Consider the following 20,390-nt stretch of genomic DNA (forward strand, 5'->3'; position numbering starts at 1 on the left):
TCTTTGTGATTTCTGCACTGACATGTCCATTTAAAATGTCTTTTGAAAACACGCTACTAACAAGATAGACTTTGTTTTGGTATTAGATCATCATGTGTATCCCTGCAATGGATCAATTGAAGATTGATTCACTCTACAGCTTTGGAAATGTCTCTCCAGTCGTCTGCAGAGCTCTGTCTTTGCCAAAGGAGGGCAGCAGTACCCTTTTAAGTGGTAAGTGGTGTTCGTTAAGCCCCCCCTCAGTTTTTATGGAGGCTGATGAAGATGGTGGTGACAGATTTCAAGGTCAAGTCATTGCGTAGTTACTCAGCAGGTGCCTTGCACGACTGGTTTGTTTGCATATGTACAGATTAACAGTCTCTGCCTACTTATGTGGTCACTTCTGACACTGATGATTTGAAAAATTTAACAAATTAAATATTTCCTCGTTGTTACTGCAAAAATATTCAAACATGAAGCCAGCTGGAAGGACTTCTCCATTTATTTATGTAATTCCATATGTTATACACGTTAAGGAGATACAGTTTCAGTAACAGTTTGAACTGTCATTATATGTGTTGCCTTCCTAAAAATCCTAAAAATGAAAATACTAAATAAATAACACATTTGTTTTAAAGTTAATATAACAGGCACAGTCTGTAAGTTAATTTATCTCACTACTTTAAAAGATGTGTGTTCTAGGTTGTCAATTGTTTTTTCGTTCATGAACTCCGCCTTGATTATATTAGACTGGGGGCTTCCAGTGGATCTCAGCCATTCTTGCATTTCCTTCACCTTGCTGCGTGGTCCTTGGAGCTGGCCCTGAACAGTTCCTGCGCTTGTGTTTTGGACCCATCCAACCAGGCCAAGCTTCTTCCCCTCTGACTGGAGAACAACATGAATGGTTATGATGGAGAATATGATTGAGATGGACTTGCTTTTATAACAGGCTCATAAATTGCTACACCCTGTGGTCTCTATTGCCTCATTAGATGCACAAAAGACAATACAAATTTTATTGTTCATTGATCAAAGGCTGTCTTGTTGCATAATGCTTGGCAAGCCATTGGGTAAATGATTCATTTGTTAAAATATGGCACATTATTTTCTCTTTAAGTTATCCTTTACAAAACCAAATTATTCTACAGCCTTGGTGTTGATTGATATTTAACTGGCCACATTTGTAGTACAAACAATCTTGACTGAAAGGGAAATTTACTAACCAGAATTTTCAACATCCATCACTGTCTTTATCATCAATACTGTGATTAGTCTATGAAAGTATCCCGAAAAAAGCTAGGTAGGGTCCCTCGGGTTTTTTTTTTTTGTCAAGGCCAAACTTTACTTATAGGTTAAAACTCCACACACTTACTTGTGTGTATTTCCGAAAGAATACACCCTGCACTCTGCCATAAATTTCATAATGCACTGAAATTAGGTCTTCATCGGACATAATGGACCTGTAACAGAAAGAGAAAAAGACAGTAGCCTAAAGTTAAGTAAAAACCATAAAACCGCTGTGTTGTCTGTAAGGACCCCATCATGCTGTGCTACATTACAGCTACAAGCTATGCTAACAGCCTAACACTAGATTCACTTCTATTCTAACAATTTGCGAGCAAACTAGTTCAAATTTAGCTTCGCATTCAGAGTGTTAAATGTAAACCAGAGACAACTAACAGTCAGATTATCACCTGAGTAATGTCAGAAGTTAACAAGAAGACCGTCCAGCTCGACCAGACCTCTGTTTGAAAACACATGAACCAAACAGGAAGTGACGGTCCGTCGACCAATCAGAGAACGGACCAGACATGTGGTTGCTAAGCAACGCATATAAACTTGAAGGGGCCGCAGCAGTTACAGTGGGAGCTCCTCGGTTTTCAGATAAAGCCAGTTTTTAGATTTATTAAACTCAGACGACTCACAACAGACTGACATTTTTTTGTTTGAAATCCATGTGAAGATTATGGGAACATTTTTTCTTGACACTGGTAAGTAGAGGGTAGTTTGCTCCATGTTTTTCTTCCTGACATTGACTTCTCTACCTGGTTAGCATCAACAGGAAATAAGAAATCAGCATTAACGTTAATAGGCCTAAGCATTTCTCTATGTTGGTTTAAAAGGTGGCAACATGCTTTCATGTTCTTGAGTTTTTCTGAGTGTATCACAATCTTTCTCATTAGAAAACCTGGGCTAATAAACACTTGGCAATGTGCTAGGAGGTTATCATAATTAGCACAACTATCAATATTATCAGGTAATTATCAATCATAAATATTATTGTTTTCAAAGGCATGAATGAAGTGTGGAGATGTAGCCATACACCAGTGCAAATACATTTCCATTTGTATCTCCTGCCTTTACAGTTTGTATCTTATCTTGTTTTTTTCTGTATTTCCTCTAATGTGTATTTTTTGACTCGAGGCTAAATATATTGATGGAATTGCTTAATGCGAGAATCTAATTTAACTTTGATTTATTTTTTGTTTTCTTTCCCTTGTGATTGTATATTATACAAGAAGAAACCCTCCATGACTGACGTGGTGGGCTCATCTGTCTTTTCTGATTTCTGAATTTTGGAACAACGGATCCATCTAAAAGAAAAAAACCTTCTGAACAATTTTTAGCCATGAGCACATACAAAAGGAAGAGTTCACAAGGCCGGAACAATGTTCCAGGACAAAGACAAGAAAATGTCTATCCTCAGGTACAACGTAGTGGTGTATCTGAAGTAGGTCATCCATTTCCAAACAAGCCTGTATACCACAGAAGAACTGCCAGTCCTAGGACACAAGAGGATTCATTTGATCTCCATGATTTTGAAAAAATCACTATTACAAAACAACCAAGAGGCTTGTTCCTGCCCGGAGAACATGATTTAAATGACACCAGAAAGACCACTGAATCCCAGCATCCAAAAAAAGACTCAAACAGACCGTCCAGTGGAGAACTACAGTTGGCAGAGGCCAGAGCAATTTATGCAAAAAAGCTCATGGTACAGGAGAAGCTGAGGAGGGTTGAGGAAATAACAAGACAAAAGATCCAGCGGGATAGTGTTGAAGCTGCTGCCGGTAATGATGTTATGATGAGTGAGGAGGATTTCAAACTAATTAGGAGGGAGCGAGATCAGAGGAATGAGGACAGAATGAGAAATGCACATGAAGAAGAGGGGGCAAGATGGAGAAGAAGGGAGACAGAGTGTCCACGGTCAAAAATAACTGGAAATGAAGGGACTCTTAAAGATACAGTTTATAAGAAAAAAGTGAGTGGAGAGCCGAACAAATTAAAATGGAAGAATGTGACAGAGCATACCAGAGGAAAAAGGGATGAAAAAGATCAACACATTAAAGGTGAAGCACATGTGAGGCAACAGGATGGATTAGAGAAAGCAAAAGAAAGGGAACAAAATAAGATCTCCATTGAAAAATTAGTTTGGCCAAGACAGAAGGAATATATGGACAAAATGTATAAAGAGATGCACTGTTCAGATGATGAACAAGACATACCGTACATAAGTGAAGAGGAACTCGCTCAGAAACTGGCTATAGAAAACCACAGGGGTCTACAATGTAGAATATCTGGTGAATCAACTCTCCCATTGGATTTTGGCCCATGTGATTCAAACAGACCACAGGAAAAGGAGCTGGGACACATGGGCAGCACAAACACCAGCATCCAGCATGTGACTTGCACAATCTGCAACAGGAAGTTTAACAGTGACAGGCTGGAAAAGCATGTCCGAATCTGTGAAAAAGTGAAGCAGTCACGCCGTCAAGTCTTCAACTCCTATGTTAACAGGACCAAAGGATCTGCCATTGAGCAGTACTGGAAAACTCACAGCAGAAGCAAAAGTCCAGAGGTAGGCTAGTAACATTTTTACCTCTGTAAAGCCTGCGAGAAATATGAATTTATAAAGTGATATAATGTTGTATAATGACATAATGATATTACAAATTGGGTGTATAGAGTCACCTGCAAGGAGACTGATGAAAAGATGTGCAGGATGATCAACTGATTATTTGAAGTAAATATGACTGTTTTTCATATAGGTGTTTCATGTCTTTTTATTCAGATTTTGCAGAAAAAGAGCACAAGACAGAACCACAAGGCAAACACAACACGTCGACTCCCGGCTGGACCTACACTGTAAAAATGATCCAAGTGTGCTGACCCTGAAGAGACCCAGATGCTTTGCCCCTGGACCAGTTCAATAACAAATCCTCTGGATTTTAAAGTAAATCTATCTTATTGTTAATAGTCTCTGAACTGTTTGATTGTATCCCTCTTGTCTCTGTTGTTTTAAATACATCACCCAATGACACATAACTGAGTAAGATCATTTTAGCCCTTTACAAGGAAAGCCCATGTAAATATCAGCATGTAGAAATAGAGTATATTGTAGCTTATACTGTGGGAAATATTGACTGTAGACACATAACAAAAGACGGATGTTAGTTTTATTTATGGCTTTTCCACAAAGCAGGAAGCAACAGTGTGACTGTGAGAGGAGTGTTTGTTACCGTTACATCCCCACAATATTTGGTAAACCTTGGAAAAAAGTAAACTATATTTCAAATGCATTCAACATATTGTATTAAAAAAATCACCTAAGGCACAGATTTGTCATATTTGCTCAAATTTTTGGTTTCAATAGCTTGTAAGGCACACCAACTGTACTGTACTGTACTTAACTATGCATTTTACTGCACTGCCAGTGTTATACTGTTGACATCTGCTAGTTCACAAGCTAACAGCTTGCAATCTTAATATGACAAAGGGTTTTACACAACACACACAAAATAAACAAAACCAACGGATCTCAAGCAAAATTGCAAATATTTGCTTTCACAAATAACGCTTTCTTTTCAAAACATTTCTGAAAGTACCAAAGACAGATAAAAGTAAAAAAAAAAAAAAGGCAACAAGAACATTAGAGCTGCAAGGTCAGCTAAATTATAAACGCTGTCAAGACCACGTTTTCCACATTCTAAGAAAACTATTCAAGTGTTCATACATATAGTTAGAGGATAGACCTACATGTGCTGTGCCAACAAGAACTCAAGAGTAAAAGAAGGCAAGAAAAAAAGTAACCTACTTGTTAAAAAATAAATCAGTAGTTTTGTGTTTCACACAAATGTTCTTAATATGACAATAAAACTCGCAAATTTAAAAAGTATATATTTGCACGGCGTAATTAGAATAGGTTATAGCTAATGTTTCTGGTAAATATGACAAAGTATAGGCTATATTGTTTTTGGCACTTGACTAGATAGGCACTCAAGAGTCCTAAGACAGACCTCCGTACATCAGAGTTCAGAGAAAAGTAATTGAAATTCCTCGGAAATGATCGTATCACAATTTAACACGCTCCTCCCTGGACCATGGCCCCATCCCACCTCCAAGTTCCAGGCCAATCAGTTGAGAACTTTTTTTTTTGCGTAACTTTCTGACAAATAAACCGACATGGGTGACAATATAATCTCCATGGCGGAGATAATTGAAACTATCATCAAAGTGATATTCAAGAAAGCTTTGTTTTCACATTAGAAGATTCTGCCAATATTAAGCATTATACTGGCTTCCAATCTGACAGTTGGGAGAAAAAGGAAGCATAAACTTTGGATGCATTAGCAAATGGTTTCCTATTTGCATGAGCTGGTCTTATCTGTTGCATGATAAATACTAATATCTGGCAGAAAGGATTGAAGCCTCGATTCTGACATCAGTAAAAGTCAACAACACCGCCAACAGATGGACTTAACATTCACATTGCAGAGTAACACTATGATCAGATTGTCTCTCGCGGGTGTTAAGGTCCGATGCTTCATGTTGAATCCAGCCAACATTTCAGTCTGTGGAGACACTAGCCAGATCCCTGCACCCAGGTGAACACAAAGTGTGCATGTGAGAGCGTGCAAGGTATTATACAGTATTACATGTGCATTAAAATGTAATCATGCAACTTAAGCGCTCTGCCAAACATGTATACTGTTATGTAACCATTGTGAGTGGGCAAGAGGATGCACTCTACCGCACTTCTAACCCAACCTCCACCTCCCACCTGACCAGCTCATTAATTCAACATGTGCTATGAACTGTGACACTTCTCCCGTGATCTGGAAATCCGCAGGTTGAGGGTCACACGCTGGCTCCCGCAGATCTGCTCCCGTGGTTTGTGAAGCCCCCTCCCCGTCCTCCTCCGTCCCCTGGTATACGCTCAGAGTGATGGTTTCCGTTATTATCGCATCCTGCTTCCCGAAGCGCTGAGCGATTAATTGCTGCCCAAAGCCTCTCATTCTCCCTCTGCTGCTCGTTGACCTACGGACGACAAGAGCAAAGGTTGTGCTGTTCTGTGGGCACATGGATCAAAGCTGGCTCTGAGACAGGAGTGTGGGTTTGGAGAAAAATGTCTCACCTGCTTCTCCAGCGTCTGGATCCTCATCTCTTGACGAGCGACCGTCTCTCGCAGCTGTAAAATATACTCTTCAGTTAAATGCTGCTGTGATGGTATTCTCTCAACAGTTGATTATTAGCACAGTGTAAATCTGATACCTGTGTGACCTCTCTACTAGCACCACAGCATGCACCCGATTCTCCTTTTTTGCAGGCACGACCATCCTCCAGTCCGTTCATGTTATCACAGCCCATTCGTTTAGTCTGTGCAGACAACCAGAGAGCAAAAAGTCCAAAGTGGACATGAACAACAATAATGTGAAATTAGTCAACCTGTTTATTTGGAGAACATAATGTCTAAATCAGTGAGAATAAGAGTTGTATAGCATTACCGATAGGTCTTTCTTACTGACTGCTGCTGCAGCAGCCTTCAGCTCTTTCAGCTCCTCATAAGGCAGAGTGACACTGTCAGAGAAAGAGGAGAGCTGGTCAGGAGTCGATGGCTCAGACCCTTCAGGCATCGGGATGAACTCCGCGTCCTCCAGCTCCTGTTGGATGAGAACCTGGTTAACTTGGGCACTGATTCTCCATTCAAAGATCTCTGTTCTATGATTCAATCAAAAGACTGACTTATTCCTTGGTGCTTTCATCATGACAAACCTTTCTTAGCCAGAGAGGGCAGGAGCTGTCCCCAGTCTTTGCCATTGACGTCATTGACCCTGTGAAGCCCTCTTCTGTATTAACCTCCCGCGTACCCCCAAGAACCCTGTCACGACACTCGGTCGCTGCACCAGGCTCCATGTCCAGATCCACTGTGGATGTAGAAGCTTCCTGGCCCAGTCCTTCATACACAGACAATGCAGACTTGAAAATGCAGACTTATTCCTCTGGCAAAGAAAATGAATCAGCGACTGAGACTGAGAAGCACTCACCACTACCAATCGATATTCCACTGCTGTTGGAGCGAATGGTCTTGGAGTTGAGCACTTTCTCTGCAACGAAGAAATAATACAGTAAGTCAGTCGGCTGCTTCCCTAGGTGTAGTGTGCTGTTGTAGTGTGGTTGTCATAACCAACCCATAATGATAACTGTATGCCAGCCGCGGCAAGAGAGGTCTGGCACATGATGGAGGGACCCAAAGATTGGCCTTGGCATGGCGGGGCAGACCTCTGAACCAAACCCCTTTTCATGGGGCATCCCAAGCCGCCCATTTCCTGCGTTTCCCCAGGCGAAGATCTGATTGTCTGAGAGAACATAAAGATAATCAAAAACACAGGAGATATAATATAGTCACACAATTGAAACTATATAGACCGTATAAATATATAATAGCCACAGATGCCTTGCTGCATTATATGTGTTCTCACCTTCAGTGGCTGTAATGGTGAAGCCATCTCCACACGACACTTTCGTCACTGTCTTCCCTCCGAAGGGTCCAACAAGGACTTGGACACCTTGATGTTTCTTAAAGTCCTTCACGCCCAGCTGTCCATACTTGTTGCAACCAAAGGTTATCAGACGACCACGTTCTGATGGGGCAGAAATCATAATTATTATTATTTTTTAAATTCTGACAATCATGCAGACAAGAAAGAAACAGCCTGTGTCTTCTGCAGTACCATCGATAGCAGCTGTGTGGGTTTTCCCTGGAGATATGGTCTGGATCGTGAACCGCGACAGCTGCTTCACCAAGGTCAGTGTGGTGATGTACGGGATCCCCTGGTAGCCCTGGTTTAGTTGCACAATAAGCCAAGCATATAAATACATGGCTGCATCACCTTACGTCTCTAAATTGATACAGTCCTTTATGTTTACACTCGTACCTCTCCGGGGTGATTTTTGAGACCAGAGATCCCCTGGTTCAGACCCAGCTTGTTGAACTCATTATTTCCACAAGCTAGGACTTTGCCAGTTTCTGTCAAATAGAAGGTCCCATCGCTGCTACATGACACCGAGGCGATGGTGGCACCTTTTGGGATCTCCACCTGAGAAAACCAGAGGACAGACAGTACTTTTGATTATTGTACCATATTGCTTGAAACACTTTCTATCCCATGAGGCTTCAGCACAGTCAGGAATATGACAGGATGGGGAACGAAATGTTACTCACTTGCATCGGAGAAGAGAAGTCATCCTCACATTCCAGGCCAAGACGCCCTGCAGCAGGAAAACAGAGTGTTTTTTTCACAAGGAGCACTTAGTATCACTGCATATTAAAAAGGCCACTGTCTCCACCTGCTGGGTGCACTTATAACAGCAAAAACAAACCCAGCACAGGCAATGGCATCAGCACAAAACAATACAACAACCCTATGTACCATACTCTCCGCAGCCCCAGGAGTAGATCTCCCCACTGTGAGTCAGGACCACCACATGGTTGTCCCCGCACGAAACCTGACGGACCGGCCGCTCCTCGAAAAACTCCAAAAGCACCGGCTCCAAAATCTCCATGCCGTGCTCGCCCTCCACGCCAATGCAACCGTAGTAGTCGGACCCAAACATGTACATCTGATCCTCATCTGAAAAAGCAGCGACAGAGGGCTCATTAGAGGAATGGTGTGACTTTACAGATCTCTCTTTCTCAAGTTCCTCTTTTCACAGGAAGCTTTCTTCACTCACCGGTGATACAGGCAGTGAAGTCGGCCCCGCACGCCACCTGTCGAATGGCCTTGCCCTGAAGCTCCTCCACCCTCTTTGGCTGCCGGTACGAGGCCTGGTCTCCGTGGCCCAGCTGTCCCACCATTTTGGCTCCACCTTGGACATTCTGAAAAAAAGATGAGGAAGAAAGATGATGAGAGATGAGAAAAAGTTTCCTGCAGCAACAACAACTAGCGTCATTCTACCTGTCCCAGATACTCACAGCCCACGTGTACAGCTCCTTTTCCACCGTCACCACTGCGAAGTGGCTCTCTCCTGCACACACGTGTTGGGCGCTGCTGCCCCCTTTAAACGTGTCCATTTTCTGTGGGGTGAACTTTCCTCCCCCCCAGAAGTAGACTTCTCTTGAGCGGGTGGTCACCACTGCAACAGGCGTTTCAGTCACTGTACTCAGCCTGTGGTACAAAAAGATTATCAGGTATGAACTCATACTTGAAGGCCACCGACGGGATTTCACAATAGAGAATATTAAACAAGTATAGCTTACTTAGGTTTCTTCATTGCTGAATTCAGCAGGGCCACTCGTTCCTCAAGCTCCCTAAGAGAGAGCAACACTGTCTTCACTGCATAGTCATTGCATCCAACAGAATTTTAAACATTTTCCCATTAAGGAAATCAAAGAACAACTTTTTTTTCTTTCAAGTTACTTACTGTCGGCAGGAAGAGATGAACGGTTGGTCCAGAACCTGCTCAGCTGTCGGCCTCTTTGCAGGATCCTGTGTCACAAAATGAACACAAGAACATGACATTGACATCCCTAACAGACACAAGACATTGATTTAGGTGCTTCGTGTTACTCACTTGATCGAGGCACTCGTACACCAGCTTGATCAGTGCAGATGAATAAACATCTGAGTTCACTTCCATTGTCCAGTTGCCCTGGACTATTTTCACACACAGGTTGAGAGGGTTCTGTATGGACACATGGAGAATCAGTTCATTTGGGTGAAACAAACCCAATATTCTGAATTAATGCAAATAATCATAACTTCTTTTCTTTTTTTTTTGGGCAACCCTACCGTTGCGTCAAATGTTCTTGTGAGAGTCAAGACTTCAAAAATTACACAACCCAAGGCCCAGATGTCTGATTTGAAGTTGTACTTTGCTCCCTGGCACAACTCAGGTGACATGTAATATGGAGTTCCCACACACTGGATTCACAGAGGAGGAAAGAGCGCAAAAATATTAGTACAAGAAAGCTGATCCAGAAGCATCTATGCCATGAAATTGTGCACCTCCATGCCTCAAATAGTGAGCATTCGCAAAGTTAATTTGCAGTCAACAAACACAGACAGCCTTATATGATCTGTGATCAACTCTACCATCAAGATTCTCATCAAAGTCAGTATCAACATGTCATAGAGAATGAAGAAATTGTATGGCAACACCTTCAAAACATCATGCACAAACTCAGGGAACACATTACAACAACACCAATAGAGCCACTACAGTGAGGAGGGTATATTACCACTGTCCCATTAGATGAATATTTACTTAATCACAGCCTCCTGATTCAAGATGTTGATAGGAAAGAAATTCACAACTTACAGTTTCTGCCATTGAAAACTCAGAGTCTAGCTTCTTTGCAAGGCCATAGTCGCCCAGCTTAATGAGGTCAGTCTTGGTCAGGAAAATGTTCAGAGTTTTGATATCTCTGCAACGAAACAGAACGGTTGCATTACCAAAAAGAAGCACGTTTTGAAACGGCAAAGAAAGCTGTGCAACCTGCCAGAGGCTTTCAATGAGTGGGCTTCAAGGGTTCACCTGTGTAATATTCCCGCCTTGTGAATGTGGACCACTGCTGAGGCGATTTGGTACAGGTACCATAGGACCACCTAAGGAAATGTAAATTTGTCATAGTCTGTTTTGTGGGAAATGAACAGCCGGCAGTGTCACACTCCTCTAACATTACCTCCTCAGTGAAAAGTTTCCCCCTCTGCTGGACGATCTTATCGTACAGATTCCCTCCTGTGACGAAAAAAGGCCGTTTAGCGTTCTGTCACAGCTGAGCAGCATTCAAACTGATCTTTACCAAATCTTCAAGGTGGACGGTGACAGTGTTATCTTCTTCTTACCATTGCAATACTCCAACTCAATGAGCAGGGTGTTCTTATCCATGAAGTGGTTGAAGTAGGCTATGATGTTGTTGTGCTCCAGGATGGAGAGGATGCTGATTTCATTCATGACATCTCTGCGCTCCTTTTCTGAGAGTGAGTTCAGCTCCACCTCTTTCCATACGACCAGAGAGTTGTCCTGGGGGAGCCAGAGGAGACATGTCATTTAGAAATATGCAAGGCCATGTCATGTTTGTAAATGAGAGGTTGTTCTCAAACATTTTACCTGGATAAATAAAGGTTAATAAAAGGTAAGACAGAGCCTATACCTAACCCCTAACCCATTCTTCTGTTAAATCTACCTATACCAACAAGAAAAATGTCTTTTGTCATATTTTTTTAGAGGAAGGGGTGGCAGTTGTGGTCAGGATAAAGAAGCGGGGCATGGGAAAGTTATTTATCTTGTTCACACTCAAGAATTTCTCACAGGGGTATGGAAACAGAGGAACAGTGAGGAATTTAGTCAGCCAGGCACATAGGCTACTGTACAGTCAATCACAATAACCCAGAGAGACAACAAAGATGCAACACTTATATGTAGCCTAGTGGTGTAGGCTACTATTTCTGATTGTAGGCTACTGTATTAGTGTCTTTTCAATGTAAGGAGAGGATCTCATCATTTCTGAATGCAACACCCCATGTTTGCTGAAAAGAAAGCTGCGGGGACGTTGTAACCCTGAATAAAACACTCTCTTGTCGGCTTTGTTGTTGTAGTCGTGTAGTGAGAAGAGAGAAGTGTTCTGTGGGACTGCGAAAACCAGGACTCACCTCTGTTCTTCTGTACAGAGTTGCTTCACCAAACGCCCCTCTCCCGAGGATCCGGATAGGAATGTAGTGCAACTTTTCCTCTTCGCCATTAAATGTGCCCAATGCTGATCGCTCACTGACCACAGACCCGCCACCCAATTCTGAATTTAGCGAGTCGAAATGTCTTTCGTAGTCCTCTAGTGACATTTCTGTTTAGGGACTGGTTAGCCAGTGGCAGTGATGGAAATAACACGAACAGGCCCAACAACAAGTCTTTCTGAAAGCCCACTACAAAGCCTCTCGCGCCGCGTCTAACATGTTACCAGTGTCGGTTAGAAAGAAAGAGGACTTGTCAAAGTAAGAGTGGCAACCAGGCGCCTGAAGGCCACTTAAAATATAGCTACAATGTAGGAAAACACACAACTTAGCAAAATGCGTGCAACTACAGTAGTTGTACCGCCGTTAAGCGCGGCGCGGCAACAATTAGGACGTTCGGCCAACTTTTTCACTTTTCAAAATAAAACGTCTAACGCCCAGGTGTGCTGTGGCGTATTTTACGCTGAAATCCGGAACAGTGCGTTTCCGCTGATGTGTAACCGTCTGTTTAGCTTGACTTAGCCAACAATAACAAGAAGAAAGTGCAGCACCGTCCGGTGTGGCTGAATCCTTCCACTGATTCATAGACGTGTCTGACTGAAAGTGGTCGAGTGAGTCTGGTTCACTAATACACAACCACAGGGAGGTTTAAGTCGGTGGGAGTGGTTTGACACTTGATAAAGAGGCAACAACACACCGAAAAAAAACGTCCATCCTTCCCTGGCGTTCAAACCCGGAAACTGTCAAATTACATGATCTCTTGTCTTGACGTTTTGTGTGTATCACATCTTTAGTTTTGTAAACATGAAGCATACGTTAGCCTACTTAAAAACAATAGGCTATCACATAGACTAGGCCTATATCAAAAAAACTTTACTTAGGCTATTTAATCTGTTAATAGGTAGGCTATGCTAGTTAATGAAAGTGATTAATTTCAAATAGGCCTAGCCTATACTTTTTTCTATCACCATTATCAACTTTATCTGACAAGAAGCACCATTTATCATTTATACAAAAACAATAACAGGGATAATATCAAAATCTTCATCAAGCTGTCCAGCTGCTCATTGATTTAAAACACATTTAAGAAAGCTGTCAACATGGTTTTCACATCTAGCAACACATAGGGGAGACCGGGGTTGGTTGGCTACAGGGGTTGGTTGGCACACCCCTGTTTTCTGGCCTCCTGTTGGTCACAGACTCACAAATGTGGCATCAAAATGATCATCTTTTTGAGCTGCACTTATCTAGTTTGTTAAAACATCTGAAAATGACTCACTTTTTTGCTGAGGGCAAAATATCTGTTTTTTAGTACCAAAAGTAAAAAATTGCCTCCCGCACTTAAAGTGTTATAAAATTGCTTTGGATAAAGATATTGGAAATGTGTTACTTCCAGTTTGTAGAGATAGGAGTCAGCTTCAATTTGATATGAAACTTGAAAGTCTTTGATGAGTGATGTTAACTGGGCAACATCATATATTCACAAAAGTGGGTTTGTTTTGGTCGGGGTTGGTTGGCACACTCATGTCGGGGTTGGTTGGCACACACAAACCAACCCCAACATGCAGTATACATATATTAAATGTGATTAAACATAATTTTATACAATTTAGTGCACTGAGTGCAAGAAATGGGCACATGACTTATGCAGTGAAATGGGCCACAAAGCCTGTATATGCCAATACTGTAATTCCAGTGATTCTATATAGGCCTTAATGTAAATAATCTGCATCCACCCCACACCGCAAATCTAAGACACAGTGAGATAGAAATAAATAAAAATACAAAGAGGTGATATGCTATATTTAAGAATAAATTCTATGTTCATTGAATATTTTCTCTTTAAAAAAAAAAAAGCTCAAATCATTTACTGTTTGATGTTCTGTGTACGTGTTATCTTGTTCGTCGCCTTAAATGCTTAAACGCCTAAATGTTTTAGTGTTATACATGCAAATATATGCATGCATATACATGCTATCTTCTTAAATTTGAATATATTATAATTAAATGTCCAATTTATTATTATATTGGTTGCTTCATCCATTCATTTTTACATTGTGCCAACCAACCCCATGAAGTGCGCAGTATGATTTTATTCATAAATAAATTGATTTTAGAATATAACTGTGGACATGGAAATGTGTTTAGTTAAAGCTGACACCTTAACCTTTCATTTAATGCTGGTTTGAATATTCTCACATAAATGATGCCAGAGTGCTATGGCAAAGAGTGAAAAGTGTGCCAACCAACCCCGGTCTCCCTTCAGGTTCAAAACTAGATGTGCCATTTCTTTGTCATGCTATGGGAAACTCTTGAAGACCTCTCGCCTCATCCTCCTCTTCTAACACCTCCTTGCCTGATCTCCTTGCACTTTACTTTATAGCCTTGACCAAATGTAAAATTTCAAACATCTGTCTGATCACATTAAAACTAAACGAGTAATGGCTTTAGCTATTTTGCAAAAAAAAAAACATACAAAGCACAAATACACACTCAGACAAGAGATAATAAATAAACAATAAATGAAATGAAATATTTTCATATAAAACAGAGACATGCAACAGAAGTACAATCGCACATGCCCACTTAGCTACTCTCTCACCCAGACACACAGTTTTGTAATGTTGACAGAGCAGCTACCTCTCACAGATAAGAGTGTCCTGCTCGATGGAACGGTTGGTAGAAGCCCGCAGACCAGAAGGCAATCCAGAAATGATTTCAAATGAAGGAAATTTACTTCACCATAGTACAAGAAGCAAAGGTCGGTTTGTGTCATTTAAACTTCCTTCATAATGATTTTACTGAACTTTCTTGCATTATTATCTGTCATGTAGCTACTTTGAGGCACACTCACATCAAAAGTGTCTGTTTGTTCAGGATCCATGTCCACGGACAGAGCTGGGTGTAGAAATCTTCCACTGTATCCACTGGTTGTTGTGAGTTTAGGACTGCTGAACGCTGTCCTGCTGTTAACTGCTATTGTTATTGGGATTTACTGTGAGTACAATTATATTATCTACCAGTTCTATTTCCAGAGATCCAAACTAGCAAAACATGTAGAAACCAAAACCTGTTTTCTGAACATTTCTTAAAAATGTCCCACTTTTATCTCTGATAATCACAGGTGGCAAAGTCGGCGAGGACTCCACTCTCCAACATGTGCAAGCAGAACCACTCTTCGCAGAATATAATCAACTTAAGTTGCTTGTCAGTGAAGCCATCAACAGTCAAAGAGAGGCTGAACAAGCACTACACCAAGAGCTCAGGAGACAGCAGGGGCTTAAACTGCAGTTAGAGCAGAACAAGACCTTCAGTGACAACCTTGAGAGGCAGATTGAGGCACTACAAGTGGAGAAGGCAACACTAGAGTCCACTTTATCTGATATGTGTGAGAGGCTGTTGCATGAATCTTTAGTGCGTCTTGGAGTTTCAAACCATTGTTCGTTTCACTATGTATTTCTTCTCTTTTAACAGTGGAAAGCTGTGGACGATGCCCTGCGGGATGGATGTTATTAAATAATTCGTGCTACTATCATGCTAAAGCCCCATCCCATTCCTCAAAGAACTGGAGAGACAGCAGAGCAGACTGTGTCCGCCGCGGGGCCCACCTTGCTGTGATTGACACCCAGGAAGAGCAGGTGAGTCCACTGCGCTGTAAACCAGAGGGGGAACGGTAACTACGTATATAGGCTCTTCATATTTCTGTGTATAGCCTACTACTGTATATCAAAATAAGGTTGACAAAATAATTGAGGCCCCTTCACAACTCTAATTATTGATTGGAAAATATTATTTGTTCACAAAGAGTGAAAACAAAGCCCCCCAAAACTCACCAAGCAATACACCATCCATACTTCTGCTGGGCAATAATATATACTGTATATTTATATATATATATATATATATATATATTAGGGCTGTCAAACGATTAATTTTTCTAATCGCGATTAATCGCATTCTTTCCATAGTTAACTCGCGATTAATCTCTATTAAAAATATTATATATGGCGCTTTGGACTTTCAACACTCCAAAGTGTTATAATCTCTAGACAAACAACTTTTAGACCAGACCTAGCAGGCCTACCTAATCATAACACATGATGCATGAAACTCACAGAATTGAAACGAATTGCATCCAGTGGAAATTGCCCTTTACTTTGCTACACCTCTGCCTGGCCATGTGCATTTGTTGACAACAGAAGCCGTCAAAAAATCAATACATGGCCATGTGCATTTGTTTACAACAAAGCCGTCAAAAAATCAATGGATGGAGCTGTGGATTTATGTTAGACGTGTATATTTGTGTAGCAACCAACTTGAAGGTGCCGTACCGCCACCTACTGGACTGGAGGTCCCACACTCCAGTCCTCCAGTCCAGCAGACAGAGGACAAAATGGGCCGCGATTAACCGCCTCCAAAATTTAATCGCGTTAATTTTTTTAATTAATCTCATCGCGATTAACGCGTTAACTCTGACAGCCCTAATATATATATATATATATATATATATATATATATATATATATATATATATATGCGCTGACATTATATATGAATGGATTTCATTTTTGTGTTAGGCCTAATCATAAGTTGTGTATATATGAAATTTACATTTATCATTATAATGATACAATTACATAATCTTACAATGAACAGAGTGTCAGATCAGATTTAATGGCAACTACACAGGTCATTGTATTTTTCATGTAGAACAAACTGGTGTCAGATCAGAATTCAGACTTCATTGCTATTTTCATAGGCAAGGCTTTTTGACCACCTGCCAAAAGTGACATTGCTTCGTCAAGGATGGAAAGCCTCTGTGGGAATTTGGATTGGCCTTACCGACATTCAGACAGAGGGCACTTGGATGTGGGTGAATAATGCGACTCTAAATGAAGGGTAAGTGTTTTAAAACTTACATTGTTGCTGTGTTAATATAAACATCATAACCAATTGCAGACTGTAAAAAGCTGCGGAAAATTAGAATAGATGTAACATTAGGTATTCATTAATAGGTACAACTTTTCAGCTCAGATTGTGAAAGATCCCTGTCAAAGAGGACAATTTACATTTTCGTTTTTCACACACAGTTGACAGTATTTCCCATCAGCAGCAACAGATATTCATCTACAGTAATAATGTAACTTGAGTCTTGTTTTAGGTACTGGATACATGGGGAGCCTAACAGCAATCAAGCAGGCATTGAGGACTGTGCGGCACTAAGGATCAATTACAGCGCTAGGAGTTCGTGGTTTGCAGGAAACTGCTTTTTGACCAAGGAGTGGTTATGCGAAAAGAGCCCCAGCAGCCAAGGCTGACTTCAAGTGTCAAACAAACCATCATGTGAGGAGAGAGCACAGCCATCCATCCTTCTTAGCAAAATGTTTTGTCCATATGTTTTCTCATGAATAAATACATTTACTACATATAAACAACTGTTTTTTTTTTACATGTCATTGTACTCTCATTATATATCAATGGTTTGAGTTCTACATGAAAGCTTCACTAAATCAAGCCTGAAGCATTACAATACATTTATGTTATAGTTCAAAAGGGTTCATAGTCTCTGTATTCTAATAGTTGAAAAAGTTTCAGTCGAAACATGTCAAGTTACTGCTAAACCTCTATGTTTTAAGGTTCTTATATATTATATAAGAACCTTTTTCAATTAACAGGCATTTATGTTGTTGACTTTAAATTTAATGTGTTAACCACGAGCCTTGTGAAGTTTGATTAAGTTCATGTGCAAGGGGCACAAGCAACTTATGCAACATGGATTTCATTCAATAAACATATTGTAATTTCTTTTTCTTTTTCATTTTCAATTAGTTTATTTGTCTGGGACTATGCATATTGATGAACATACAATAAAAATGTTGTAAATATACCAGATTTAGCTCAGCAGCTAATTTCCATCCGTAGTCCCATTTATCCCAAACATGATCCACTATACAGCAACAGTGGTTAATGAATTGAAAAGTGGTGAATCTCTAAAATGTATTATCAGACAGTATCCATCATAATAGTGCTATTATGTCGCTCCTAGGCTCATAACACAAGTCAACAGTAGGGGAGGCAATCCTGCCAAGATGAAGCGCTCACTTAACTGAATGTTCTCTTTAGCTCTACCCACCTTGCTTCTTGTGGGTATAAAGGAGGTTTCATATAGATGGGTGGGACAGTGCAGTCAACGCTGCAAGCCATGGAGAATCCACAGCGAGGAACAAATGATTGGATAGTCAAACGCTTCAGCGTAGTCTACAGAAAATCTGGACAAGGTATGACTTTGAAATTTCCTGTGGTGTCACATTTCTGGCGTCTGTTGTCCTTTTTAATAAAGAATTTTATTGCTTCTTGTGTTAATTGATTTACTGTTATTGTTATCATTATAACTGAAGATATATTTTAAGCCCTGTAAATTAAATAAATGTTATTAGGCCTCAATGATCGTAGTTTTCACATCATATTTCTGATGTGTGAATCACTGGTCAGATTAAGACCAGTTATTTTCAGAAACTCATCCTGCTATTGATTTTTTTCAGATTTCAGATTTTTCAATTTAACAAATTCAACTAATATCAATTTAAGTTTTATAGAATACATATTTGACTTTGGGAGTAAGTAAGGTTATATTAGGTGGTATTTTCTTTTCATCTTTTCATTTGGAAGCCAAATTAGTTTGTCAACAATATTTCATGGACTGTGATCACACAGGTGGATTCACTCTTCCTAAAACCCAACTGATGATACTGTGTCTGGCACTATTGAATGCTGTTCTGCTGATAGCTGCTGTTGCCATTGGGATTAGCTGTGAGTATGACTGTTGACAGTAAAAGTTACATTTCCCTTTTCTGTTCCTTTCTCTCTCACACAGGATTGCTGAGAAGACACTTTTTTAACTCCAAAAAGTCTGAACCACGTTATTGTATCAAAGGAGAACCAGAAAAATACGGAAGAATAAATGTTGTTTTTTTAATTCAGTGTTTCAATGAGTATTGATTATATGTTTGAAAGATTATTATTTTCTATTTTCAGTGATTTACAAATTGTATCTCTTGTAGTGTGAAATATCCTGTCCAGTTGAATCAGAAATTATGTTGTTGTTGTTGCTTTTTTGTACAACTTCTGTTGCACTTCTTAACATGAGAGAGCAAAAGCAGTTATGACATATCCAACTTTACTGTCCCAAATATAATAAATAGGTTTTTGACTACATAACCGAATCTACTTTTAAGTTATGACACTGTGTTTTCACCTCTTCAGGTGCCAAAGTCAAACATGATGCGCTTCAGGCTCCCCACTCAGCAGCAACAAAGCTCATCAACGAGCTGAACTATCTCCGTAGCAACCACAGCGATGTGATCGATGCCGAGGAGGAGGCCAACAAAACATTAGAGAGGGCGGTCAAAGACCATTCACAGCTGAAAGTGCAAATTCAGCAGCTGACGACCATGAACGATGGTTTTCAGAGCCAGTGGGAGACACTGAGAAGAGAGAAGACAAGTCTGCAGTCTAATGTATCAGCTTTGGGTGAGACAGAGTTGACGGCCTATTCATGCAGTTTTTAGTTCACCTGTTCAGTTAGAAAAGTGAAAAACACCTTCAAGTGACCAGAGATCTTTTGTTTCCTTCAGCGGACTCCTGTGGCAAATGTCCCAATAAATGGGTTCTTCTCAACTCAACCTGCTATTTCTTCTCCTCCGTTGAAACTCCTGCTGTCAAGAAGAACTGGCATGAAAGCAGAGCAGACTGCATCGGCCGTGGAGCCGACCTGGTTGTGATTGACAGCCCAGAGGAGCAGGTGGGTTGTAAACAAACAAGGAAGAGAACCAGTCTGAGGAATAAAATGTTGCTGTTGTTAAAATACCAACTCTTTTGTCCGCTCACACAGATAATTGTGAGTGAGACAATCCAATCTCAAAGAGGTCAGGAGACACGTGTCACCTGGCAGAAGGGCTACTGGATGGGTCTCAGTGACACGGAGACAGAGGGGACGTGGGTCTGGGTGAATAACGTCACTGAGGTGGAACAAAGGTGACGAACTGTTTCAGATCATTTTCACCTTGCTACATTCATTTGATTAAAAATATAGCTATCCGTCATCATGGATAAATTGTATCATTGAATGATTTCTCCAAGGTACTGGGCGGATGGAGAACCAAACAACCATGGAAATGATGGACACGGCGAGGACTGTTTGATTGTAGTTTCTCGAAACACTAATCCCTGGAAGACCTGGTATGATGGAAAGTGCACTGTGCATACGTTTGATTGGATATGTGAAACACCGTCAGCTTAAACTCTGTCTACACTCCACTCCTAAGTACTGTTGAAGCAGAAAACACAACTGTATGTTTGCAACTAAATAAAATATCTTTAAGGTGTCTGTGATGACTTGAATAT

At 40.7% G+C, this 20,390-nt stretch overlaps 3 protein-coding genes across 3 annotated transcripts; 1 reads left to right on the forward strand and 2 right to left on the reverse strand.

The window, feature by feature from the left end:
• Positions 1-514: 514 nt before the first annotated feature.
• Positions 515-1,758, reverse strand: acyp1 (acylphosphatase 1, erythrocyte (common) type). The gene is made up of 3 exons (XM_083997663.1): positions 1,674-1,758; positions 1,352-1,439; positions 515-864 (listed from the first exon to the last, which is right to left on the reverse strand). Exons 2-3 carry the CDS (start codon positions 1,430-1,432, stop codon positions 649-651), a joined length of 297 nt encoding a protein of 98 aa, XP_083853789.1. The 5' UTR covers positions 1,433-1,439; positions 1,674-1,758; the 3' UTR covers positions 515-648.
• A 2,337-nt stretch (positions 1,759-4,095) lies between these two features.
• nek9 (NIMA related kinase 9) lies at positions 4,096-12,708 on the reverse strand. Its single transcript, XM_083997662.1, has 23 exons — positions 11,913-12,708; positions 11,106-11,283; positions 10,943-10,998; positions 10,795-10,865; positions 10,579-10,684; positions 10,050-10,181; positions 9,832-9,942; positions 9,682-9,746; positions 9,518-9,568; positions 9,233-9,425; positions 8,992-9,136; positions 8,691-8,891; positions 8,483-8,529; positions 8,196-8,357; positions 7,992-8,100; positions 7,740-7,901; positions 7,449-7,616; positions 7,305-7,364; positions 7,033-7,214; positions 6,765-6,920; positions 6,532-6,636; positions 6,395-6,448; positions 4,096-6,297 (listed from the first exon to the last, which is right to left on the reverse strand). The coding sequence occupies exons 1-23, from the start codon at positions 12,096-12,098 to the stop codon at positions 6,118-6,120; spliced, it is 2,880 nt and encodes a 959-aa protein (XP_083853788.1). The 5' UTR covers positions 12,099-12,708; the 3' UTR covers positions 4,096-6,117.
• A 1,912-nt stretch (positions 12,709-14,620) lies between these two features.
• On the forward strand, positions 14,621-20,343 carry LOC311006039 (uncharacterized protein). Its single transcript, XM_083998662.1, has 11 exons — positions 14,621-14,748; positions 14,865-14,984; positions 15,112-15,375; positions 15,462-15,625; positions 16,747-16,886; positions 17,149-18,265; positions 18,702-18,797; positions 19,251-19,517; positions 19,622-19,788; positions 19,879-20,021; positions 20,127-20,343. Exons 6-11 carry the CDS (start codon positions 18,157-18,159, stop codon positions 20,284-20,286), a joined length of 942 nt encoding a protein of 313 aa, XP_083854788.1. The 5' UTR covers positions 14,621-14,748; positions 14,865-14,984; positions 15,112-15,375; positions 15,462-15,625; positions 16,747-16,886; positions 17,149-18,156; the 3' UTR covers positions 20,287-20,343.
• Positions 20,344-20,390: the final 47 nt, after the last annotated feature.

Source organism: Trachurus trachurus (genome assembly GCF_905171665.1).
Source record: "Trachurus trachurus genome assembly, chromosome: 22".
NCBI lineage: Eukaryota > Metazoa > Chordata > Actinopteri > Carangiformes > Carangidae > Trachurus > Trachurus trachurus.